Source organism: Lipophrys pholis (genome assembly GCF_963383615.2).
Source record: "Lipophrys pholis genome assembly, chromosome: 2".
Taxonomy (NCBI): Eukaryota; Metazoa; Chordata; class Actinopteri; order Blenniiformes; family Blenniidae; genus Lipophrys; species Lipophrys pholis.
Window position 1 is genome coordinate 24,052,619 of NC_137636.1, and position 26,720 is coordinate 24,079,338.

General features: G+C 41.2%; 1 protein-coding gene across 2 annotated transcripts in view; it reads left to right on the top strand.

Annotated features, from left to right (window-relative positions):
• Window positions 1-26,720, top strand: part of cemip (cell migration inducing hyaluronidase 1) — a 211,604-nt gene that overhangs the window by 146,126 nt on the left and 38,758 nt on the right. For both annotated transcript variants that reach the window (XM_080493578.1, XM_080493577.1), the window contains 4 exons: window positions 593-784; window positions 10,676-10,845; window positions 13,401-13,610; window positions 14,720-14,925. In XM_080493578.1, coding sequence (XP_080349704.1) covers window positions 593-784; window positions 10,676-10,845; window positions 13,401-13,610; window positions 14,720-14,925 — 778 coding nt within the window. The remainder of the gene's footprint in view (window positions 1-592; window positions 785-10,675; window positions 10,846-13,400; window positions 13,611-14,719; window positions 14,926-26,720) is intronic.

The following is a 26,720-nucleotide window of genomic DNA, read 5'->3' on the forward strand; positions in this document are numbered from 1 at the left end:
AGGAGAGGGATGCCGTACGTCAATGAATAATGTCTTGAGATAAGGTCCTCCACTAGCTGGTACTCAGTGGTTTCCTCTCTCCCTGTGTGCAGAATTAAACCATGGCTGTCTGCCACGGGGGTTGCAATATGAGCTACAGAACAGTGACTTTGGAAACTGACTACAAGCCATCCGTGTTTGTAATTTCACTGGAAGCTGGCTGCCATGCTTCAGGCATCACTAGTCAAATCCTCCGCAGGTCATAGTCCAGTAAACAAACTGTGATTACCCAGAATTAACTGACACGCCGAGCAAAACAAACATGCAGGAATACCGAATGGCGCTAGCCTAAGATGTCGTTATCTTGAGGAACAGGCAATCATTTTCAGAGTACCATTAAAAATTGAACTTTGTAAGACTGGAGCCACAAACCTTGACAAAAGTGTATTTAAAAAAAGTGGAGACTCATTGCTTCACCCTTCATCAACACCACGGACGAGGCACAAACTAAATTATGCACTAATACCCTGTGGGTATCAGTCGTGTTTACCCATCCTGGTTTTGACTTGTGTCACTGTGGGTCTGCTTAAACTCTCATTTTCTCTCCCTACAGTCCGTCCCCAGGCCTCCATTTCCATTGACATTCTGTCGAACAGCAGCCTCCTGGAGCTGGACGACCAGCCAGAAGGGTGGAGGCCCGGGGACCGGGTGGTGGTGGCCAGCACAGATTACTCCATGCACCAGGCTGAAGAGTTCACCCTGTTGCCCTGTCCGACCTGCAGCCCCCATCAGGTGAAGGTCAAAGGTAAGAAACCAGCGTTTTGGGCTCTCTTATCTCGATGTGTTCTTGAGGTTGAGCACCTTGCATGGCAGCTGTCACCATTAGAGAATGCGTGCGTGAAGTGATTAAGGTTTGCTTATGTCATGGGGGGGGGGGGGGGGGGAAGCCATGCAAGCAAAATCCATTTCCATATAATCCTGGAACAAAAGCTGTTCATGCTGCTGGGAAACATTTGTATTTTTATTGCAGCTGAGATGATTGTACAAGCAGCTTTTAGACGTGCATTGTCTTCTTGTCATTTTCACAAATGCAAGATTTTGTTACAAAAGGACCACGGCAACAAATGCACAACACTACAATTATTAACATGACAACAACAATCTTTCATCCAACTTTTGTGCAATAGGAGAAAAGTTTCATTTTCCTCTATCTACACGGAGACAGAGTTAGAGGTTGGAGTCAGAGCATTTTCACAAAGTTCCACAGTTCTAACCCTATCCAAACATGCCTGGGTTTGCGTTGTAATCCGAGAAAACACAGGCCTACACGGAGAAAACATGCAAATTCCAAACAGAAAAGCCCCGATTTCAAGATGGACGTCTTGTTGTGATGCCACCCTGCAGTAATGACGCTGTTTCAAAAGGAAGAAGTCATTATGTACTCAGGCCTGGACTTTACACTATGAGACTAGAATGCTAACCACCACAACACCTTGCAGCCAACAACACACCATTAATACGCCATTTAAGCAACATCATTTAGAACAATAACAACATCCATCACTGGTGTACTGATGCTTGGATGAGTGCTGCCAGGGGACAGGGGGGCAGGGTGGGTGGGTGGGTTGAGTGGTAGGTGGGGCTCAACGCAATGCTGAGCCCCCTCCAGGAGTGTATCTGAGATGGTCTGGATGGATTAGTGGGGGTGCAGAGCTGAGACGGACCCCTCCAGCCAGACAGGATGCTTTGTATGATGTTCTGTTGTCGGATTTCAGAGAATACCTGCATTGTACCTGCATTGAATTCTGCAGCCAGGATGAATAAATAGTTTTTGTTCAAGATAGTGTTGCCGTGACGACTGTTTGTTATCCAACTTATTGTTGCCTTAGAGATCCATCTTCTATAGTGTAGACACGTCTCCATCCCATCAAATGGCAAACACAATCAAGCAAACTGCGTGATCAATTAAGAGCCCTCAATTAAAGTGTTTGGATTATGGAGGGAAGCTGCAGCATGCTGAAAAACCCACTCAGCTCAGGGTAGACAGACAAACTGCACACAGAAAGGCGATTCAAACCAGGACTGTGAGGTTAACCACTGTAACAGCACGCCATCCAGCCGTATAGATGCTTTTCCAAATGAATATCAATGCGTTCAGAGCTGGATTTGGTGAAGATTCCAGTGCAGTAGAGTGTACCGAACCAGGATTTCCGGTCAAAGCGTCACAATGCAAACTGAGTCTCCAAAGCTTAACAGGACATGGTAGTCGTTGGAAGATTTAATCATAGAAGTAATATCAAGAATTCTTTTTCTTTTTTTACTTGACCTGCATCAGAACTATAATATATATACGGGTTTTTCTTTTGTTTTTTCAACTTTTGGGATATATAAAATAGTGCAAAAACTGAAATTTCAGATACATAAGGTCATGCAAGAGATTAAGGCCCCATTTACCTGACGTTTCTAGTGAAAATGCATAATTTTTATGTTTTTGTTTCAGAAAACCTTTGCGTTTACACAGCAACATCTTGAAAACAATGTCGTTTTTTTGGACGCATGGGCAGGAGCAGCATTCCCATTGTCGACCTGGAGATGGGGCCTGAGTGTTTTCAGAAAGTTGTGTTTTCCTCTGTTTCCACTGAGACGGAGTCAGACCTTTTTTCAAAAGGTTCCACCTTGGGAGCCATTTCCAAAAGATTGCATTTACAGTGGCTCTGAGCACCGTGTGGTGTGAATGGACCCCCAAATCGCAACACGTTTTCCATTTTCACTTGAAAAACGTAGTCGATTAATTCTTTCGCTTTGACTTTTCAGTGTTTCTGCCGTTTCCACGTAAACAGACACTGTTTTCAAAATGTTGTCACGTAAACGGCGCCTGAACGGGTTTTAGACGTGTGTGATTGTGTGTGATTGTTGACATCGACTGGTGACCTGTCCATGCTGTACTTCCATCAGCCACAGCTGTCTGCAACCTCAAGTTGGATAAAGTGGTAATGATGGATTGATGGGTTGGTTTTGTGTCCTCCCACACCTCCACCGTTAAGTTCTATACTGATGCTGCACTTTCAGCACATTAGCATTGACCTGACACATTTCAGGCTTCTCAGTGAAGCTGGAGCCCAAAAACCTTTCAGAGAACCCTGGAAGCAATATTCATGAACTCACAATTTTCATTTCATTTGTCAAAGAGTTCTGGTCCAAACTGAAATTGCAGGCTGTGGCATGCCGGTGTTTTTCAGTTTGCTTCACTTTTATAATGCAAAAAAATAAATAAAAATCACAAAACACTTTGTTGCAAAGTGTTCCACAAGGTTAAAGCGAGAGCTGACAGCACAAGAGAAAAGGGAGGCATGCCTAATGAAAAAAGAGCAACCAACACAAATAAAAAGCATCACTCACAGAGAATAGGTGAAGTGTGTGGAATCAAATTCTTTAAACGCCAATACCTTCTGGTAACCTTTCGCGCACTGAGCTGGCCCATTTGAATGATGAAAGCGTAATCCCACTTTGTACCTGGGTTCACTGATTGGGGTGGTTACTGTGATGCAGGAGCAGGTTGAGTCCAGACAACACAATCATTGCAAGTTGGAGCTCCATCGGGTTCGATGCTTGGCATGTGAAGTGATTGTTTAACAAACAAAAACAATTTGGCATACAACCAAGGTCTCTTTACCAGCCACACTGCATTTGAGCCTCGTGTTTTTCCATTTGAAGCTGCGTTTCATCACATCATGATGCTTTCCATTGGCCATATTTCTTGAAAGCGATGATATTAAGTCATGCGTGCTCTTGTGCTCTAGAGAGATTAAGCAAATTAAGCTGCAGCTCTTAATTGGTAAAAATTTGCATTGTCGTAAACGTTAATTAATAATGCAGTTGTTGTGCCTACAGGAATTGCTTTTTATATGTTTGTGAACTCTTAATTGTCTCACTGCCTAACTATAGAAATAGCTACCCATAAGTCTCAATACTGTTAATGGAAGACGCTTCATTTTACCAGGAAATGCCTTCGCCTTCTAAAGCACTTAGTCCACATTCCCATTAGCTGTTAAAAAATGTAAATGTAAATTGCAAACACTATCAGTGTAGTCCGTGTTCCATCTCTCTCTTTCTGCTTCAATCAACCTGCAACAAGACTAAAAGCCAATGTAGGGTGAGTCAAGCAGCCTAAACCTACAGCAACGCAACTGAGACAATCAGGGTAAGGTGAGCGAGTCCCCTCTGTAAGAATGAACAAGTTGATGAAGTTTGATGCCTGATCTTGAAAAAAGAGACTGTATTGGTGTTCTGAGCTGCAACTGAAGGCCCCATTCACATGACATTTTCAAGTAAAAACGGAAAACTTTCAATGCGTTTTGGGGGTCAGTTTATACAACAACGGTGCTCTGAGCCACTAAGCACGCATTTTAAAAAATGCTCAGACTCAATTTTTCTAAAACACTGACGTGGTCTCCTGAAGGAGGACCATAAAAACTGAAAGATCTACCTCCCAATCTACGTCCACTAGGCCTCCACTTCGAGTTCAAATAGTGATGTTTGGCTTTTATGCATTAGAACCTCTTTAAGATATGACACAAGTTTGGCATTAAAGCATGTGAGCATTATTAATTCCATTATGTACTCATTATGTAAGTTATGAGATTTGGTAACTTTTACCTTTCTTACTGTTTCTTTTCAAATCAGAAATACTACATGAATGATAATTGCATAAAACCTGATCAGATTTTTATGTTAAACATTGAGATGGTTAACAAATCAGTTCACCTCATTGATGCATTTATTTTTTTAAAATACATGAAACTATGAAAAACTGGTTGAGCAAAGCCACATGTGGGACAGGGGTCGTCATAGTCTTTAACCAATAGTTTACAGAAATCCTTTGTGAAAATGTCTTAAATTCAGACTTTTTAAGCTCAAAAAATTCGGATTTCTATCAGTTTAATCTTGATTGACGTAGTCCGTCATGTGTTAATCACATCATTTTGCTTTTACATTGACTTATAGCTGTATTGAAATATTCTTAGATTCCATTCTGGTGTGGTGATGTAAAATGTCCACTATAGGGTTAAGAGAAGAGAGATTTGATGTTCTGATGTCTTCTGCCTGTTTCTCTCGTTACACTTGCAGCAGTGTGTCAGACCAGCTGGGGGTTAATCAGGACTGACTGTCGGAAAGACATTAGAATGTTTACTTGTCAGCACTTTTGAAAGATTACCCAGATTTTCAGTGACTGTTTCAAAAAAGAAGAAAAGAAAAAAAAAGAAGCCACATCAATCGTTGTGGGAAACCTTAAATAACAATAAGAAAACTGTGTGTGCGTGTGGTCTTGTATTTCTGGGTAACTTCTTGTGGTGAAGGACCAGGGATTGCATTAAGTCAATGAGAAGGCCCCATAAAGTAAGTGTGTGTGTGTGTGTGTGTGTGTGTGTGTGTGTGTGTGTGTGTGTGTGTGTGTGTGTGTGTGTGTGTGTGTGTGTGTGTGTGTGTGTGTGTGTGTGTGTGTGTGGATACAGCCCGCAGCAGTGTGTGGGAGTCAGTGGAAGGTGTTTGGTCTGACTCACGGCCAATGGGAAAGTCTCAGCCTGCGTCTTGGAGGATTGTGCGCTCTTGACTGAGTCTATTCATGCCGGCACACACATTCGCACACTAGGGTGCACACTGATATGCCCTGGTACACAAAAAGACCGTATTTCTTTCAGTCTCACCACATCATGCACACAATGAGCGCAGTTCTTCAGGTCAGCCTTGTCAGCCCTCGCTGTTCTCCTCTGTAAGTTCAAATGGCCTTTGTGGTTCTCTATTTGAAGACTCCTGCGTGCTTGCAGCGGCCGAAAGTCAACAGTAACATGTTGTGACAATTCCTCTCATAGCTGTCGCTTCCCAACACCGAGGCACGCAGCAAAAAAAGTTTGTATTCTTTTTGCTCTGGATTTTGAGGTCCGGGGTACAGTTTCAAATCTCTTTTCTTTTTCTTTTTTTTCCCCCGTCGCTCTGCCTGGCTGCAATCGAAGATCAGCTCTCAGCAGCTTCCCTCCCTCCACCTTTCGCCTCTGCTTTTCATGGCATCTTAGACGTCACCCGATGTTTTGCCATCCAGACTGGAAATCCTAGCCGGAGCTGGAGGCTTTTCCTCTGAGCTCCTGTCAATCTCTGCGTGACTGTAATCCGTTTCATTAATTCCTGCTTGTGTGCCACTTTGCGGCGGCGTTTTCCAACACGCACTGATAATCAAGTCTATCCCCTAAAGGGTTGGAGGTTATGCGCAAACAGGGAGGGTGTGTTGTTTTAATTGTTTGTAACTGAAAGCTGGGAAATGGACGTCGGGGACACACCGAGACGGATCGCCCTCGGCTGTTTACCAGTTTGGGTCCCACAAGTTGCGCCTGCATGTTGCATGTTGAACTCTCAACTGCTCGAAATGATATAAATGATAATGAGAGTGGAAAATAGAAAAATAAATGTTTTGAAGTAGTTAAAAAAAAAAAAAAAGAATAAGATAGGTTGTATTCCTCGTGTTTGGTCTGCACCAGAACACTGACATCTGGGAAATATCCTCTGGGTACTGATCGTTCCAGACAAACGATGAACCTCTTTAAAATGCACAAAAACTGTATTAGCTAATTTTGCAACCCGGGGCGGACATAAAGCATTAATGTGCACAACTCATGTCACAACAGATGGAGCCTGGGATCCGTTTTTATTCAGTCACAACAACATGAATGTGGTCCAGTGTTGGCAGATAAGACCTGGTCATTTCAATCATTTAGTTAGCAGTCGTTTAACCAGGTATGACCTTGATTGAGACCTGAAAGAGAGCAGCCAACAAAAGTCAAGTACTTTCAACTCAACCCTTCATCATTCGGCTCATCAACACAATGCAAACCATTGATAGGAAAATGTATCTATTACGTACATTAAGCAAGATTTTCAGAAATTGAAATGCACAAACATAGAGATGTAATTTTTCCTTTGTGTAGTTTCACATGTTTTATGTCCTTCTTGTATTTCATCAAATGAGACATAATTGTTGTCTTAATCTATAACCTATATAAATTCCCTAGAATTAAAAACTGGGAAAGTGTCTTAAAACTGGTGCTTTTTCTAAAAAATTGCAGGCAGTAAAAAACAACAACCATAAAATACTTTGTTTCTTTGCTGTTTTCTCTTTTCTGTAATAAATTTTTTTTTTACTTCGATTAAAAAAAAAACAAACCAAACATCACATGTACTTTTTGAAAGATACTTTGCCAACATCAGCTGCTTTAATCAGGACCTTTTTAATGCAAAATAGTGACTCAAGAGTTTCTCTACCAAACAACTGTGCAGGAAGTGAAAGGGTTAAGAGAAACTGCAGTACATCGATTTTTTAAACAGACACAGTGATTTATACTCCTTTTTTTCGTAGTTTTTTTTAAGAAAGGTTTGAATTTCCCACAGTAATCCGATCTGTCGGTCCCAAATCCAGCGGAATATTTCCAAAATAAAGTGGTGACACACCTGAAACATTTCTGCTCCCGTTAAGTTCTCACAGTGGGAATAACCGTTTTTAAAAGAATCCTGGGAGCAGGATCTGATACAGTGAGGTCAAACGACGTCTTCGTTACCTCTCAGTCCACTTGGGATTTGGTCAGAGGAGAGGCCCGAGCATCCATCCCACCTCGGCATTGACATGTGGATAGACAAGATGCACCTTTGCTAAAAACAATGATGTCATCACCCCACCTCTCGACCCAATTACAACAACAATGGCGGACGACGCACCAGGTCGTGCTGCAGAATCTACAGATGCTAGTCAGTTTAAGAAGGCCAGATGTTACATTTGTCGGTTTCTTCATTTTTGCATTCTCCACGTCTTCTTCTCCATTTTTGGTGTATTTCACTGTGGCCGTGTAACACGGCCACTTTTAGGCTTGGCATATGTACTACATCATCATGAGTAGTTTTCCTGGTGTCGTATGGATGCAGTGCGGAAGGCTTTGGGCAGGGCCTCAGTTTACACAGCCACTGTCAACTGGAGATGACTTCACGATCAGACAGAATTATTTTAAACACGATTACAGGTACACACAGAAAAGCCTAGATGCAGGAGTTTGCTTGTTATCCAACGATTTGGTGCTGTTGCACTCTAGAAGCTCTTTGGCCAACAATGTCGTCCTATAGACACGGCCTCAGCGTGAATGAGTAGCTCTACCCAAAGTCCATAGCCATAGCATGACCTATAAATACAGAACCCTGCCTGTAAAGAACAGCTTTCATTTTACCACAACAGTCCAGCACAGTGGCTGTTTTACTGCTGCCACTTATCCTGCCGATATGTTGAGGAAAACCGTTGGATGTGGCACAAGAGACAAATCTGACTGTTGCCAGTTGTTTGAAACACTGATAATATAAAGTGAAAATATGCACGACACGTTAAAAAAAAGAAAAATAACCTCTTGACAAGAGCACCTGCGATGGGCTTAGAATAGTCTTTGTAGTGAAATCGCATCTAAATCGGGACGTCTTAGAGGCCTGTGTTGTAGGAGGTTTTAAAGCTAAGTGGGAATGAAAGTGTTCATTTGTGCTCTGCAAGTCGTAGAAGTGCTGGCGGAGGAGGTGGGAGGAGAACGGAGATTAAGTAGGTGTGGGTGTGTGATCTTCGGTCTCTTGGATTTCACACTCGAATATTTCTTTGATTCCATTTTTTTCCCTCTCTCTGGCATCACATTGTTATTTCCCATTGAGCACATTTGTGTTGTTGAGGAGTGGGAGGAGTGGACAACCTGTGAAACAGAGCAGTTATCGTTTTCTGCCACATCCGTCAACTTACTGTTATTCTGCTCTTCCTTTCCTCTTGTCTTTGCTCTCCATGGGATTATCTTTGTTCTTCACGCTCTTGCCGTCTCTCTCTAGGGTGTTAATTGTCCTTCCAAGTATAGCTGCACGCTGCTAAATGCATAACACTGAAGCTGTTCAGCACGATGGACGGAGAGGGTGAAACCAAGGTTGCATGTGTGGATACACTTCAGAAGATCTCAAACAGCCTCTTGTTTAACACATTCAAAAGGCTCTGCCTGCATCCATCATCCCTAACATTGATCACTTGCTGTTGACTGCATTGTTTGCAGGGTTGCCAGATCTGACAGGCATTTTCATGCCCGAACACAAGATAAAACTTACCCATTTCAATATAAACCCAACCAGTCTTACTGTCTTACCTTCTCACATTGCACAGATCTATCAAGAGCCATTTATTAATCCGGCCCGATCAAGATCCAGTTGAACTGTTTTCCCCATTTTTATCTAATATTTAAATACAACTGAATCGGTTCGACTGATATGATTAGTGAATTCCATCCTATTTCTGTTCTGAGAAATCAGATAAGATAAGATAATCCTTCATTCCTTTATTTAAACGGAAAATTTACAAAAATGAGCAACGCTTCACGATTTTACGTGTCAAATGAAAGAGCTCAGTATTTTCCTGGTGTATTCATGTGAACCACAGGTCAGAGTTAGATTGCAGTCGCAGGGCGGAGGTGGAGAAGTGTTTATCTTTCCAACTTTGGCTGTCTGGGTGTTGAACTCCACCTCAGGGTCAGCTTTCCTTTCTTTCTCACACAAGGCGTGTGTGTTGGAGGTGCCTCCGTGTGCTCACCCTAATTATAAGTGGAGCCCTGCTCACTCTGCTTTTAAGAGGCACGCTGCAAACTCTGACTCAGCTGCGCCATTATGTCCTGCATGGCAGTTATTTGAAACGTCTGCACAACCGCACAGCAGACGCACGGCAAGCTGGGGTTTGCTTGGTTTCTGGTGAGAATGGGGATCACTCGCCGTTCAGTGGAAAAGTCCGTGGAATTCATGTCTGCAAACAAATGACAAGGCAAAAACATGTCTGTATTTTGTCTTTGTTTTTCAGTTTGCCGATGTTGAACTCTTCAGCTAATCTAACCCACATAAACATTGTTTATGTAGTTTAAAAAAAAAAGAAGGTTTATTCAGTTTGACAATGCACAGTAATGAACACACTGTGACTTATTTTGGTGTTTTCCTGCCATATGCACAATGTGCACAAGAGTTCTAGGATATCAGCTGCTCAGTCAGGACTTGTATGGAAAGACTTGACAATTTCTTGCATTTTGCATGAAAATCCATACAAGGTGCTGGTGAAAATGTATTGAAAAAGGGAATAGCTGGATCTCTATGTTGCCATGGCTGTCAGCCATACTTCGAAGCAGGAATAAATAACACATTTTCAGATAATTTTGTTTTAATCTTGTTTTTAATGTTCATGCAGTGATACACCTCATTTTTATTGCAACTTTTTGAAACGCTCAGCATGGCTTTGAGGCTCGGTTGATAGCAATGAGGTAGTTGGATTTCACATTGATACCTCAGCTCAGATCTCAGTGTTGGGTTGTGTTCGCTACTCTTAAGAGATTTGTTGTAAATCAATGTTTCCTTTGAAGTTTTTACAATTTGCTTGCTGGTTTGGCCGGATTGGAGCCTCGTGCTGACCTGCTTTGGCCCATGGGCTTTATTTTGACAACACTGACTGAGGTGTGTGAGAGGAATGATGGTGATCATGCTCAATCAAATGTTCAATAATATTCTAATCTTTTGTCAAAACCCTGCAGAAAAGTGTCTCATCAGGAATTTGGATCTTCTATGTGTCCTTTTGTGCCTGATAAAAAACGCTTTCTATGTGTATGTGCAGGGAAGGCCCAGTTCATCCACATGGGCGAGGAGGTGGACGGCGTGGACGTGAGGGCGGAGGTGGGCCTGCTGAGTCGGAACATCCTGGTCCGTGGAGAGATGCAGCCCGGCTGCTACGGGAATGAGGCCTGCAAGTTCTTCCAGTTTGATACTTTTGGGGGACATCTGAAGGTACGCTGCTGTTTTGACTGAGTATGTTTATGAGAAATGCTGTGGGGCAAGTATGAAACTAAACAAAATTGTCTGTAAAGTGTCCTAATGGGAAATATTTCTCCACTGTGTTTCTGTAAGAGCATCTAAACTCCTATTCAGCACCACTTGATGAGTTCATGTCCACATTGTATCTTTCATCATTCGTTTTATATGTATTGTGATTAAATATGGTGTCACAATTCTTTATATTTTATCACTTTTAAAAAAAAAATTGATCAATTAGAAATTAAGAACTTAACAAGCTCACTTTCGTTATTGAACAATTATCCGGTTGGACCAGGGGTGTCAAACTCATTTCACTTCAGCGGCCACATACAGCACAAAGTGGGCCGCACCAGTAAATAATACAATTATAAATAGCTACGACACTAAAAATCTCTGTCTGTTTCAGTGCAACAAAGAATCAATAAATCATTAAGAACTTCAATTTTAATGAACTCTTCTTTTACAAAAAACCTGAAAATTCAATAGAAGAACTGTGATTTCAACAATATCGTGCCTCAGTTCTCCATGTGCTTTACAAATTACAGATCACAGTGGATTTTTATTACACTATTCACATCTTTATAAAACATTTGGTCGCATGGAGCTGGAACTCAGAAATATAGAAGTCTCGTTCCTATTTAGGTAGAATAACTTGTTTAGACACATTTCTACATCTGTCTAGTAATCCTGATCGCCTGAACTGATCAACCAGATGATTCTGGGTAAAGAGCTCCCCTAGTGGTCAAATCAAAATTTTGCAGTCTGTTTGAGATGTTCAAAATTCTGGAAAACTTGTGTGTTGACCCACTAATCCGCCCAGGCTGCTTTACTGCAGACCCAGTAAACTGTCTGAGGGAAAATCGTGCATGCTTCTTGGATGTTGTTGCCGTTTTCGCAAAAAAAACTTAGACAAATGAAAATCAGCAAAGCTAATGTATGATTAAAGGGTACACCACATCACATGAAACCGTTCCCTAGAACCAGTGGCGTATCTGTGAGCGTGTCGTCCGGAGGAAACAAGGCAGCGGAGAGAGAGAGAGAGAGAGAGAGAGAGAGAGAGAGAGAGAGAGAGAGAGAGAGAGAGAGAGAGAGAGAGAGAGAGAGAGAGAGAGAGAGAGAGAGAGAGAGAGAGAGAGAGAGAGAGAGAGAGAGAGAGAGAGAGAGAGAGAGAGAGAGAGAGAGAGAGAGAGAGAGAGAGAGAGAGAGAGAGAGAGAGAGAGAGAGAGAGAGAGAGAGAGACTGTGGGTTTTTTTTTTCTTTTTTTTATTCCTGCTGCCTTCATGCTTCTCTCTCCCCAGGGCAAGCTATCATATTCTATTATAAATTTCCATCACAGTCTCATGTCACATTTTTCTCATGCATGGGTGTGTGTGCAGCACACACACACACACACACACACACACACACACACACACACACACACACACACACACACACACACACACACACACACACACACAGAAAGAGAGAGAGAGAGAAAAGCCCCAGTGAGACTCCAGCGAAGCCATTCAAAATGAATGCCTCAGAGCACACTTCCTTGTTAAAAGCTGCACATCCACTGTTGTGTTAAAAAGCCACGTCCCCTCTATTATTATCCCGGCACAAGCTGAGTGGAGAGCTCTTTGTTTTTCTCACTTTGCATTTCAACTCTTAAGCCTAAAAACAAGGAGGTTTTTTTTCGTTGACAAAAAGGCTTCAATCTTCAGTGTGAATCTCTGAAAGCGCCGTGGGTTCGGTTCAACAGGGGCTCTGATTCTTCGCAACAAAGCTTCTTTTCATCTGGGCTCTTTAATGTCTTTCGTTCATTGATGATTCTGCCCCGTCTTCTGATTCTCCTAAATGTCTTCAACAAGTCTTTTTATTCTTTGTTTTTATTCATCATCACTACAACCACCTCTCTCTTACTCATTCCCTGCAGCTTAAATGATGTTTTTCTACCTCTTTCATCTGCTTTGAGTTTTTTTCTCCTCGTTCTCGTAGTCGTGCGTTTCTCTCCTGATTGTGTCGTGAGTAACTCTTTTAGTCACTTTCATACCCTGGTGTTCTTACAAATAAGCTTTGGCAACACAAGCAGACTGTGAGTCTTTTAACACTATTCGAGTCCTTGTATTGAATAAATAAAAGGACAAAATGTTGAAAGAAAAAAGAAAATTAAAACGTGCGTGCGTGCGTGCGGTAGGAAACCGCAAATGACAATTTTATAACACACACACTCATCAGATAAACAGAACACCATAAAAAAAACAATAAAATAAATAATACATTGACTGGAAAGATTAAAAAACAATTCTGAGTTACTCAAAGTAACAATTACAGCTTGGATTAATGAAGTTAAGAAGACGTGGGCTCGTCCAGGAAGGCCACAAACATTTCAAAGACTTGGCAGACACAATGCGAGATGAACATGATTATTACCTTTTGTTGCACATTCTGCAAATGTTCCCTCATATTACACTGAAGCACACTAAGCGAGTTTTGTCAAAGACTCGTTGTTCTTCATAGGAAAACCTTTGTGTCGTTCCGTTCAGGTGGAGCGAGGCTTCAAGGCGGTCCACGTCTCCGGCGTGGAGCTCCAGCACATGGGCCAGCAGACGATGGGACACTATCCAGTCCACTTCCACATGAACGGGGATGTTGACCGCAGAGGAGGCTACGACCCGCCCTCGTTCGTCAGCGATCTGTCCATCCACCACTCCTTCTCCCGCTGCGTCACCATCCACGGTTCCAATGGACTGCTGGTCAGTCCAAAACCGTTCGTGCTCAAGTGTGGTTGTGAATGACGTTTTATATTGTGATCGCTCACTATGAATTCTCTCTCTACGGCTGTTTTCTATTTAGATATGAGTTATACAATAATTCCAGTCGGTCTGTCTGCGTTTGCATCGTCCTTCAGTGCAGTTCAGTTGCTATTTCACTGTACTCCTGTTTGCCATGAGAAAAAATCCCCTCAGTGCTGTTGTGTTGCATCTTTTTGAGCCCCGTTTACACGACAACATTGCAAGTGAAAACACGTCATTTCTGCATTTTGTTTCAGAACAGTTTTGCATTCACTCCCTGAAGATTACGTCTGTGTACACGAAAACGGCAGAAATGCCGAAAACAATGTAGTTTTCATTTTGGGCTTCTGGTTGGTGATGTTGTTTGTTTTTGTAATGTAACACAAATGCAGCAGAGCGCTATACGCTATAAACGTTAGCAATGGGAATACACGGACTCCGTTGGATCGTTATTATGGTGACTGTCAACTATAAAACTTTAGTTACTCCAGTGGTCCTTCTCTCCAAGTCTTCCCCCTCCCCACATACATGCAGTTCCTACTAATATACTGTCATCACACATGTTACTGGAACACTTTAAACACTTTTTTTTTTAACATTTTGTGCTCATGTTTAATCAAAGATGGTTTTAGGTGGTAATTCTTTTTTTAAGGCTGATTATGTATCAAACTTTGCATTTTTTGCCTTGTATAGAACTCTTGATCAGTCTTTTCTTCATCCAGTAGACAGTAATGCCAGAAATAACTGGTTGGAGTCGTTCAGTTGTTAGATCTCGTCTCATTTTTGTACAAAGAGCTTTGGCTAGAAAGTGTGTTATTAACACCGTGTGGAACCAAACTGTGAACATATAAATAACTTTTTTGGTAAAAAATCTCTTGAGCAGCCTTCATGGCAATCTTTCCAATTACAGTGTTAAACTCAATTTCCATTCCTGACATGACATCGTTGTGTTGACATACTCAACAAAGACATATAAGAAATAGTCCAGGCTATCACAGTCAATTCAGTCCTGTGCTCTACATCAAATGACAAGCAGGCAATGATTCCAGCTGTGTGCCCCCCCCCCCCAGGTTAAGAACGTGGTGGGCTACGACACGCTCGGCCACTGTTACTTCACAGAGGACGGCCCGGAGGAGAGGAACACGTTCGACCACTGTCTGGGTCTGATGGTGCGAGCAGGGACGCTGCTGCCTTCGGACAGGGACAGCAAAATGTGTCGCGACATCACAGATGGGGCGTATCCGGGATACGTGGCCAACCCACGCCAAGACTGCAGGTGAGACACGAGCACGCAAAACTCAACCAAAGTGTTTCTATGTGACTGAAAGAAGCAGCCCTAAGAAGTGCTGTGCCTTGATTTTGCTTGATGGAAAATCAGTGAGTTTTAAGTTCAAATACAACCAGAATCAGTCAATATGTGTTCATATAGGACTTTAAGCTATAGTAACTCAAAATACTTTACATTCATGAAAACACACTATAATGTACCAAGAATAGAAGAGGAGTAAAACAGGACAAACAATATAAATATACTGTATGAAAATACAAGGCAAATTCATTCATTCTTTCATTGTAGAATGAAATACTCCACATTTGTAACAATCAATAATGTGATACCGTACCTGTCAATAATTCAACAACTTTTGCACAATAAAGTACAATAAAGCTAAATTTATGATAACTTGCCAATGTGGTAATCAGATATTTGATCCATTTTCATAATAATATTTGATCAGTAATCTAATAAGTTATTACATTAAGGAGTAGCATTGAGCACCCTGTTGTGTTCACGTTAGCTTAACATCTGGAAAACATAGTGTGAATCAGTTTTTCCTGTCTGAACGGTCACATCGAGACATACAGCCTCTCACCTGGTATGTTGTGCCGTGGTTTATTGCACCGAGCAGTAGATCCTGGAGGTTACATGTGTCCATCAATGACCACTGCATGTCCACGATCCTGTCACCAATTCACTAGATTTCTCTCCTTGCTCAACTTTCGCTAGATTGTGAACACTGCAGACAGTGAACATCCCAGAAGAGCTGCACTTTGTGAGATGCTCGGTCATGTAGTTATTTAGCCTTTCACAAACTCACTGAAATTGCTACACGTCACCATTTGTTCTTTGAGGACAGATTCTCCACTAAGAGGTGAAGGAATAACACTGATGATCCATTTAGCAGTGGTCAGAGTGTTATGTCTTCTGGAACCTCAATTTAACTTTCTATGTGCTGTCAAAGAATGCGTACGATGTTAAAGTGAAAAGGAATGTGTTCACATATACCGACCTTTCTCAGTTTGTACATACCATGGAGAAGTAGTTTTCTTTGAGGCTGCATTTTAGCTCATTGAATTTCAAATAAAACTGCATTAAAGTTGCAGCTGTAACTGGTGGACGTTTGGAAGAGTATCCTTATTGTCATGTGTTACATTTTTTTGGTTCGAGTAATAGATAAATATTAATGAATCGGCATAATTACTTGGCTTGACAGCATGTGTGTATAACCACAGGGCTACAAAAATGACCACAAATGTCCCGTGCTGACATGATGTACAGGTGTTGGAACATAAATTGAGATGAATCATTTTTTTAGCAGCTCGCTGTATAGTGAGTCTGCATGCGCGTGTGTGTGTGTGTGAGAAAGAGTATGTGTTGAAGGCTTTAAGTGTGCATTTCTCTGCGCATGTGTGCGTGTGCAAGTGTGCGTGTGCAAGTGTGTGTGTGCAAGTGTGTATGTGCTCACATCAAAGGCCATAAGGAAAAGTGTGTGTGGGAAAAGTTTTAAATCCTTCTCAAGTGTGTGTGTGTGTGTGTGTGTGTGTGTGTGTGTGTGTGTGTGTGTGTGTGTGTGTGTGTGTGTGTGTGTGTGTGTGTGTGTGTGTGTGTGTGTGTGTGTGTGTGTGTGTGTGTGTGTGTGTGTGTGTGTGCTTTAGTATTGTCTCTGTATGTGCCTGGAACACACAAAGCAACACAAAAGCATCCACACAAACACACACACACAGACGCATTATTAAACACTTAAAAAGAACAACCAGACACACACACATCAGATTAACAGTACACAATAAAAACAATAAAATAAATTAGACATTGACTGGAAGGATTAAAAAAAAAAACGATTCTGAGTTACTCTAACAACAACAGCTCGGAGTAATGAAGTTAAAAAGACGTGGGCTCATTGGGGAAGGTCTGCAGACACTCAAACTTTTTTTTGAAACTATAAATTATCCTCAGGTTGTTGGTTCAGTCTAATAGATGTATTCAACAGCATCATTGTGCATCTTCTCGATTTGTTTATTCCAGACTACGATTGTTGGACTGTATATCAGCCAGGGCAGTAGGAGATCGTCAAAGGGCTAACACAAGCTGACATTGTTGCTCAATCTGATTGAAGAATTCCGATTGTCCTGTTTACATGAACAGTAAAACTCACCCTGACAGCATGGCATTGAGCATAGTTTGATAGCAACGAGCTTTCATGGCAGCATCACTGATATCTCAGCTCAGGTCTCTGTGTTGTGTTGTGTCTGCTACTCTGCTCTAATCTAAAATAATCTGTTTTCTTCTCAATGTTTACCATTTGCTTTATGGTTTGGCTGGATTGGAGCCTCTTGCAGGTCCGTTTTGGCCCACGGGACATATTTGGGTGGAGAATAAAACTAATGAATATAAAATTGCTTTAGCCAAATTGCCAAATTACTTCTGATATTACTTTAAGGGTCCGTTTAAAGTCAATTTAGCCCATGTGGTAACTTGGTTGGATACTTAGAGCCCTGAATGCAACACAACACAGAAAAGTAGTGTTTCGTCTTCAACTCTATACTTTTAAAAAGTTTAATTCTGGAATATTGTTCTGTGAATTGTTTTCTCAAACTGAAGCTACAAAGTGCCAAAGATCCGGAATCAGAGACTTTGATTTGTGAAACAAGACAACAGAGGAAATCCTCAATGTGATCTGTCTGTTTGCAGACGACATCAGTTAGTGCCGAGACAGTCAATAAATAATTACCCTCTTTTTTTAAAAAGCTATGAGGAAGCAAATAATTAGCTGTATCGGATTAGTTCTGTAGAGAATAAATCTGCTGATACTCTCAAAGGGCAGAGGATGAAGACAAACTCATTACAGCTGTCTGTCCTGTTGTTGATCTCACACACAAATACATGTTTATGTCACTTCTGAGAACATTTGCATAATTATTCACAAATTACCGTGACTATAATTCTTTTTTTTAAATCCTTGCACTAATCCTGGAATCTCCCCTTAAACTGTTTTGTCTAAAATGCATTGGTTGACATTGAGGTGACGTCCCCACAGTGTAAGTCAACATGCGTGTCCCCACAACAGCAGGAATACCAGCGTGGTCTCACACACACCTTTGTTTGACTGTATTGGCGTTTCAATAGCCTTTTCCTGTTTAGTGTGGTGTCATTATGAGAGCACTGGAGCTCCTGCAATTAATTTTCTTCCCTGAAAATTAAAAGTGACATTTTCAATTACACACCTACTCGTGTCTGTCCATATCAATGAAACAAGCAAAACACCATAAGAAAAGTGGGTTCTTCTTAAGTTTCTGCGTGTAATTACTTGAGATGCTAATATGTAAGAGAAACTCCACAGTAAATAAATCCAGCAGAAAACACCTGAGTGAGGAAACACCTTTCCATCCACTTTCTGTTCAGGCAAACAAGCTTTGAGTGAATACAAATGCATCAATAGGATATGAATGTTTCTTACCCAAACTCTCTGAAACGGTAGTAGTATCTGTTATATGCTTGTTGGATTGAAAAATACTCACTTGATTTGAGTGTTGTCATATGAGTATAATTCAAATGCAGTAAGTTGACAAATATGCAGTGGATCACCAAAATGCTGTCAAATGGTCCATTTGGTGAGAAAGGTGTTTGTAAAGCCTCATTTCCTCTGTGCAGTATGTTCGGTATGGTATGGCAAAGCGTACCCAGACCCAACTCTGCTGCGTGATCCCACCGCAGAGAGTGCGTTTAAAATGTAGTCGGGGTTGTGAACGGCTACGTAATGGTGCAGGTATGTTAAATCATCATGCGACAGTAAACATGGCACGACCAGCACAGAACACTTTTTTTTGTTTTGTTTATACAAATACCCGAACCGTACTGAACCGTACCAAACCGTACCATTCCGTACCGGCACATTCTGTGCAGTGGAAACAAAGCTTAAGTATCTTAGGCTCCGTTTACACAACATTTTCACTTTACGGAATTGCTGCGACTGCCCATGAGTACCACGGCCATGGTAAATAGTTTTTTTGCACATGTGCGAGGAGATGGACAATAACAACAATGGCGGCCTGCACAAGTGTCATGACTCTGAGTTCATATTTTCCTGGAACTTGGGAGTTTTATCGGTGACAGTCACCGTAATAATAATCCAAGTTGGTCGTTTGTCCATGCAAATGTCTGCATACTCCCATTGTTAATGTTTAGAGCGTATTGTTCTCTGCTGAATGTGTGTGGTTTCATTACAAAAACATCGAACAGCACCCACTAGTGGCCCAATATAAAAACTACATAATTTTCAGCCTTTCCATGTCAACAGACATTGTTTTGAAAACATTGTAGTGTAATCAAGAATCATATCTAAAATGAGCATTGAGCAATTTCTAAAACTGAGCTAAAATGCCCAATTAACCTTATCAAAGCCTTTCATCTGGAGGCATTTTCAGCTCAAAAAATTTTTATCCTGAACTTTAAAGAACAGTTGGTGCTTTTTTCATTTCTCTTTTTTGTGAGACCTACTTCCCACCCTCTCACTCTTACAGGGTGACATTCACTTCAGTGATTAGCCAAACTCAGTAATGGAGGATATGAATGGTTCCAAAAAACTATTTCAAGAATTGGAGAATTTACATGAACTCATCCCTGAGGCATGTCGTTTATTAACTCTGAATTTCTCAGCTTCCTGGTTGTTTTCACATTCTGATGTAATCTCAACAGCGACACAAAAGTCAGAAAAACAGTTTCAGCAGTGAGAAAAGGAGAGTCCAGTACTGTGCTGAGGAGTGAACGACATACAAAGCCCTGCACTCTATTAAAAACCTTTCAGAACCTTCACTTCTGAAAAAAGAAACCTAAAAGTTAGTTGAACGTCTTGGTGAACTTTGCTTACACGTGGAAACACTTCACCATTCTTGGACGCACGGGTGGCAGGAGACCAGGAAATGTCTGTGTGCTATTTGTATTTCATTTTTTTATATTCATTAAAGTATATGAATAGTGTTTCCTCGGTTCTCGGTGTTATGAATTCCTAATTTGGGATTGCGCATTGAGAGGGGGAGCCAGTGAAGGTGCAGTTTTACCACAGCAGACATTTAAATACCATTCACATCTGAGCTTGGCTTGAATTTTCCCTCATATTTTCCATGACCGAGGACTTCAATTCTGCCTCTCTGACCGCGGTCCTGATTTCACCTGCATAAGAGCACATCTGTACTGTCCGAATGCTTCGCACAACACATAATTCATGCCTCCGTTATGCAACTACCACACAGGATAAATAAGGATATATGGACGGTATAGTTCTCAAAATACTCAATTTCATGCAGTACAGTACAGTTGGATAGCTTCCCAGACATCTCCCTGAAGCTGTAAAATTCTAGTCTATAAAATAAAGAAGAGAGTATATTATCTCCCAAAGGGACGAGAAAAGACTTTCCCTAAAAATAAGTCTTGTCTAAGCCTCCTAAATCCTCCTCGTTGCTTGAGTTAATGTGTTTATTTACACAGAACCGGGACCTGGATTAAGTCCTCATCACTTATATTATAAATGCATCCTGGCAAGAATTTAGAGCCAACAAAAAAAAAAAATAATAATAATAATAATAATAATAATAATAATAATTGGTCAACAACCGACATGAGGTGAAGTCTGGCTCGACTCTTAACTAGTACTTGCACACGCACACGCACACGCACACACACACACACACACACACACACACACACACACACACACACAGGTTTGTTTTTTCCCCCGAACCATCACTTTGTTGGAACAGCATTATATTTAAGCGTAAAGATGCGGCTCTGAATATAAATCAGGTTAATCCAGGTCACGTGACTGTTTATCTCGGGGCACTGCCTCGGTGTTCGGCTACAGAAAGGCTGAGGTTATGCATTGCAGAGCTGTCTCCGTCTGATACGGAGTCACCTGCCTGCTCTCCATCATGAAGGTGTCGGAAGGATTTACCGCTCCCATCTACTCTCCGCTCCTCTCCTCTACTTTCCTTGTTGCCTCTAATTTATACAATTATACCAGCCTGGTAATACACAGCGCTATACTTCTAATGAGCCATATTGTCCAATTTGTCAGTATCATTGTCCTCTGTAATGATTTCCAAATCCCGGTGTATTTATTTCTGTGGTTCAAAAATTCCAATTTAATCAAACATGATTGCACTAACAACGTTCCCCACTGTAAGATTTATGATGATTAATTTCCAGTCAGCTTTCCACGCTCCCTGGTGGCGTCTTCTGTCTCTCTGCCCCTGTTCCCGTTGTGTATGTGCTGAATTTAAATGCTCGGATGAGAACAATAAATTGTCGTCAGGTTTGCCAGGAGCAGGAGGCATGTGGGCAGCGAGAAGAGGATGAGAAGTGTCATTTTAACTGAGCCAGATGAATGAGCCAGGCCTGAATGCTCTGCTTATTTAATGAGTGAAGGTGTGTGTGTGTGTGTGTGTGTGTGTGTGTGTGTGTGTGTGTGTGTGTGTGTGTGTGTGTGTGTGTGTGTGTGTGTGTGTGTGTGTGTGTGTGTGTGTGTGTGTGTGTGTGTGTGTGTGTGTGTGTGTGTGTGTGTGTGTGTGTGTGTGTGTGGAAGACATACCTTCATGTGTGTTGTTGCCATGTTCTCCTCCGCTGGCAGCCAGAGAGGAACATGATTTCTATATTGACCTTCTATAGTTTAAAGACAAAGTATTTTTACTTCCTTCTACTTACATGGTCAAAACTCGCTCAGATAGTCTCTGACACGAAGAAAAACTAAACAAAAAACATAAGCAAGATGTCTGTCTCTCCCAAATGAATATGTCCATTGATACAAGATATGGAAAGTTTTCAGGTGTTTATTGCAACTTTATAATGACGGGTAATGAATAATGTGTTTCTACTTTGAGGTCATTCTTCATTCATTCATTTGTTGCACAGCTTTTACCTTGTCCTCTTTAGCTCAAAGAGACTCATTTTAAAATAGTAATAATGAAGACATGTGTAAAGCGCTTATTTTGAAAGCTGTATGTTAAAAATGCAGATCTTTTTCTTTTCTTCTTTTCTTTTCTTTTGGAACAATTTCTTTCTTAAGTTTTGGGGTGTTAATTTTAACAAAGACTAGATAGAAAAAGAAAAAAAACATAATGTCTCTATTTGCAAATCAAAATTTTCAGTGAAAATGCATTGTTTTTTGGCATTTTAGAAAAGTTTCTCATTTACACGGAAATCACGGAAATAACAACGCTGAAGACGTTTGCATGTTGGGCCACTAGTTGGTGCTGTGGTTTATTTTCTGTAATGAAACCACACACTCATGCACACAGGGAACAAGACGCTATAAACACATACAGATTCACATCATGGTTCTACAATACAGTAATTCAGGGTGAGTCTGCAGGAGATAAATGTAATCGCATGTATTATCTCTATATGAAGCGTAATAAAGTTTATGGAAGATTTGACGCGCTGCATGTGCACTGTAAAAAACTGAGTTGTTTCAGCACAATACAAAAGTAAATGGCTGTGCAACTGTGTACTGTCTGTGTTTATTTAATATTGTTGTTCCTGTTGGTTTGTTTAATGGGAGGGCTGATAAGACAGATTCTGAATGCATGTTTTATGCAATAACAACACAATAAAACAGAATGTGTTAATTCTTATCTGTTTAAACCACCTTGGTCCGGTGGAACAGTGATTGAAAAGCTTTAAATGAGACGTAGTTGGCGGGTCAGTCGGTCAGCACCTCAATCAATTCTTATTTATGAACCAGACAGCGGGATTGGTGGGCTCTGTGACTCTCTTGGAAAGGAGGGGTGTGTTGGTAATTGGACGCTTGTCAAAACCTCCAGAGGGAGTTTGAAAAGCAGTTCTTACGGTTCATAGCAGGAGTCTTCTGCATCGCTGTAGGACTGAGCATGATAACACCCCGAGAGACTAAATGTAGGATGTGTCATAGACCCAAGAGGATAAGGCCCCATTTACAAGTGAGAACAGAAAACTTTTGTGGCGTTTCGGGGTCCGTTTATATAACAAAGGAGCTCTGAGCCACTGAAAATGGAAGTTTTTGAAAACACTCTTGACTCCGTCTCTGTGGAAACTGGAGAAAACACAACTTTTCTGAAATGCTGCTACTACGCATGTGAACCACAAACATTGTAAACAGTGTTTCTGCACATGCGCGGACAGATGGACAATAACAACAACGTTTGCCTCCAGAGTGTCATGACTCCTCGTCCATATTCTCCTGGGACTTTATAGCTTTATAGTTGACAGTCACCCAGAAGCAGGTGTGTTTTAACAACAGACAAGAACAGAAAGAATCCTGTCTGATGGACAGAAGCAAGTCATTCCACAGCCTCGAGGTAATGACTTAAAAGGTTTAAAGGTTAATATGACACTATTTTACCGGTCCGACTCACTCAAGATGAAATTGGGCTGAATGTGACCCCTGAACTGAAATGTTTGACAATCCTGATCTATATCATTGCTGCTTCAAACATCTATTTGTTGAAGTTGAATGTGAGTGCCAGTGCACGTGACTGATCCTATAAATGGCATTGACAATACTCAAGAAGTAAACATACACTATGTACTGTCAGTATCCTGCAGAGCTGATGGTTGGAAGGAAGCTGTGGACGGACTGCAATCTGAATGCAAACACAAACATTTCTGCAACATTAACTTGTGGGTTTTCTTTCTTTCTTTTCTTTTTCTTTTTTTTTCATTTCAATGGGTTTTCTTTAAAATGCATCACATTACTGTGCAAAATAGCTGATATTTTATTCTTGTTTCGCCTTCATTCAGGTTCTGAAAAATAAATGTAAAAATAAAGTGCACGTCCAGAAATGGGTTAACCCACAAGAACAGCAGCAGCAGAGAGATATTTAGGAGAGAGGCATGCAAATACAAAGACCTTTAACAAAATACAGAAATTAGAGTAGTGAGGGTAGTTTAAGGTAAAATGCTGTCATGCACTAAGCAGCCGTGGAGCTAAACTGCATATCTGCTCTTTCTATTCATATTCATATTCATATTCATATTCATTACCCTAAGCTGCTTTTGCTCACATACCTGCAAATGGAAGTATAATGATTTTCTCATTATGCCCGGTGCATGTGTGAAAGGTGCTGTGTGAGTTGCACACACAAAAAGAACTCTGAGGAATTTGCACACTGTTGGAATAAACTAAATAATTTTTTTGTAAAGTCAGTGACAGACAACTCACGATAAATGCACACCCGCAGTTCTTCTTCCAGAAACATTCAAAATAGAAACTGGATGTCAGTGTCGAGTGTCTGTGTGTGTGTACAAGCACATGATAAATGGCTTTCTCAGGTGTGAGCACAAATGGTTGCATGGTTTTCTACACGAACCCCCATTAAATACAATGAGATGCTGCATGCAAGCGTCCAGGTGTGGACTCTCTCTGACAGGCGGCTGTCACAGTGTTGTGGGATGTGATCCTGCTGCTTTTGTCTGGAACTGAGAGACGGGTGCGCACGTGAACAAAGGCCGTGAGGTGTGTGGATGAGGCATGCGGGTACACGGGCGGTTTTAAGGAGCACAGCTCCTTGATATATGGAGGTACTTATCTTCCTTCTGTCATGACGTCTTCCCAGTGTTCTTGAAAGCCAAAACGAGACCAGAAGCAGCTACAAGGCTAAAACTATACTGAAGGAGGAGAATGTGAGTGTCTTAATGGACTGCGGTGAGCACTCTCACCTCTCAGAGAAGAGCAGATTCTAGGTTCAGGGCGTATTGGTCTGGAGCTTGTATGTTCTCACTGTGTGTACGCCAGCGTGCAAGTACATCAACATCACAGTCCAAAGACAAGCAACTCCATAACATTCAATAACCTTTGATAAATAAGGCCTACACCTTTTCAATTAGCTTTATATGGACAATTTGCCTCTTTTGAACAACTAGCAAATTAGTTTAATATACCTGATCACACTTTTTTGAGATTAAACATTATATTAAAGCAGCTATCCAACAATTTTTCAATAAATCCCCAAACTTGCCACCATTTTCTCATTTGAACTCTCCCTCATGGGGAAGAGAACCTGGGAGAGGATTGTGGGTAAAATTCACTCCTCGTCCAGTTTAGAGCTGTACACCAGGCACACCTCTCCAGATTAGCTCGTTTCCAGGTAGGTTTCACGACCGCAGCTAATTCAAATCAGTACGTAAAGGTTTTTTTTTACTAAAATGGTGATTTCAATATGGGGAAGTTTTAAATGGATACAAGGCAGCAGATCTCGGTTTGTTTGGTGAGTTCTAAGCAAAGTTATGGTCATCTTGTCCCATGCATATACAGTATATATTATTCCGTATTTATTTGAATTCAATCGAGCATCTTAACCGGAAATGTTTTTCCATGTTGGAAAGTAAATTAGCTGAACAGATGCAGTTTCTCCTCCCTCAGGCTAAATCCATCCGCCAGTGTGTTCAGAAGCTTTCATGTCAGAGACGTCTCCGGGTCTGGAAACTTCCCAGCACTGACACGATATGACTGATCCCAGCTGCTGTGCCCTTAACTTCTTCTCACACTCGTAGCCGTTGTGTATCTCCCGAGACTCTCTCCACGCGTCACATTCGATCTGACTCCATAATCCAGTCTTCAGTTTCCCATCGTCACTGTCAGATCGTCCAACATGGCGGCTCTGGTCTCCCTCCTCTCTGCCTGCGCTGCTCTCATCCGCTCTGATGGGAAGCACATGAAGGAGCCTGGGGAGGAGGGGGGTGGGGGGCACTAAACCTTGATTGGGGCTGGCTGAGACCTTGATTACACTGAGATAATTCCTTTCTGGTACAAACGGAGCTTCTGCAGGGGGGTGAGGAGCTGAGGGGTGTACGTGCTTGTTAAGGGTGCATAATTGAGAGGAGAGGTTAAGAGGTAGGTCAAGAAGACGGCTGGGGCAGAAACTGAAAGCACTTTTCCACGGTTTGCAAATTAAATTTATTTTTTTTTTGTCTTCTTTGCTGGTTAAAGTGATGTTGATATTGAACATTGGTCATTTTGGAACATAGTAACCACTTTTCACTATCCTGATGATCTAATTCTGGTTTAGAAAAAGGTTTTAATCTAAATGTTCAATATCATGTTCTAATCAGTATAAGCCAGGGGAAAATAAGTGAATCTTGTGGAATCAAATGGCAAACATATAAGTGATGAATTCAGTAAGAGAATATCTGCTTTAATTTGCTTAAATTTCTCTTGGACAGCAGTTTTGCTGCCAACATGTAGCATCAGAATTATGTAATTTGACACCAACACAATTTCTAAGTATCTTTGTATAGTAGCTAAGTTTTCTGCTGTATTTGTTCCAACACTTTATCATGAACATGTAACATAAGACTCTTTTTTTTTTTAATTAAGACCATCTCCACTTGATCCACTCAGTATTTTGCTGGTGGTGTTGATTGTCCAATAACCCCATGGTTGGATGTTGGATCCTTGTCTCCAATGGTCCATCTGCAAGTGTCCACATGCTTGCATTTAGAGTATGTGCTGAAATGTTTGATAATATCATTGTTGTGCAAGCAAACAACACACACACTCTTGAATTTTCCGTAGCTAAAAAGTTTAAATAAAAAAGGATCTGAGACGTATGCAATGAACATGACCTTGTAGTTTTCCTTTAACTCGCTTTTATCGCTCAAATTTAAAAGCCACAGATCTGTTGGTTTGGGTTATTCTCTAACAGATTTATTTGTGGACTCAGTATTGCATTACCTTTGTTTACCTGCTTCCATTTTACACAACTGAAATTATACGTCCACTTTTATTAGAGTGAGAGCTGAGGTACCAGCGCGAGGGAAGAAAT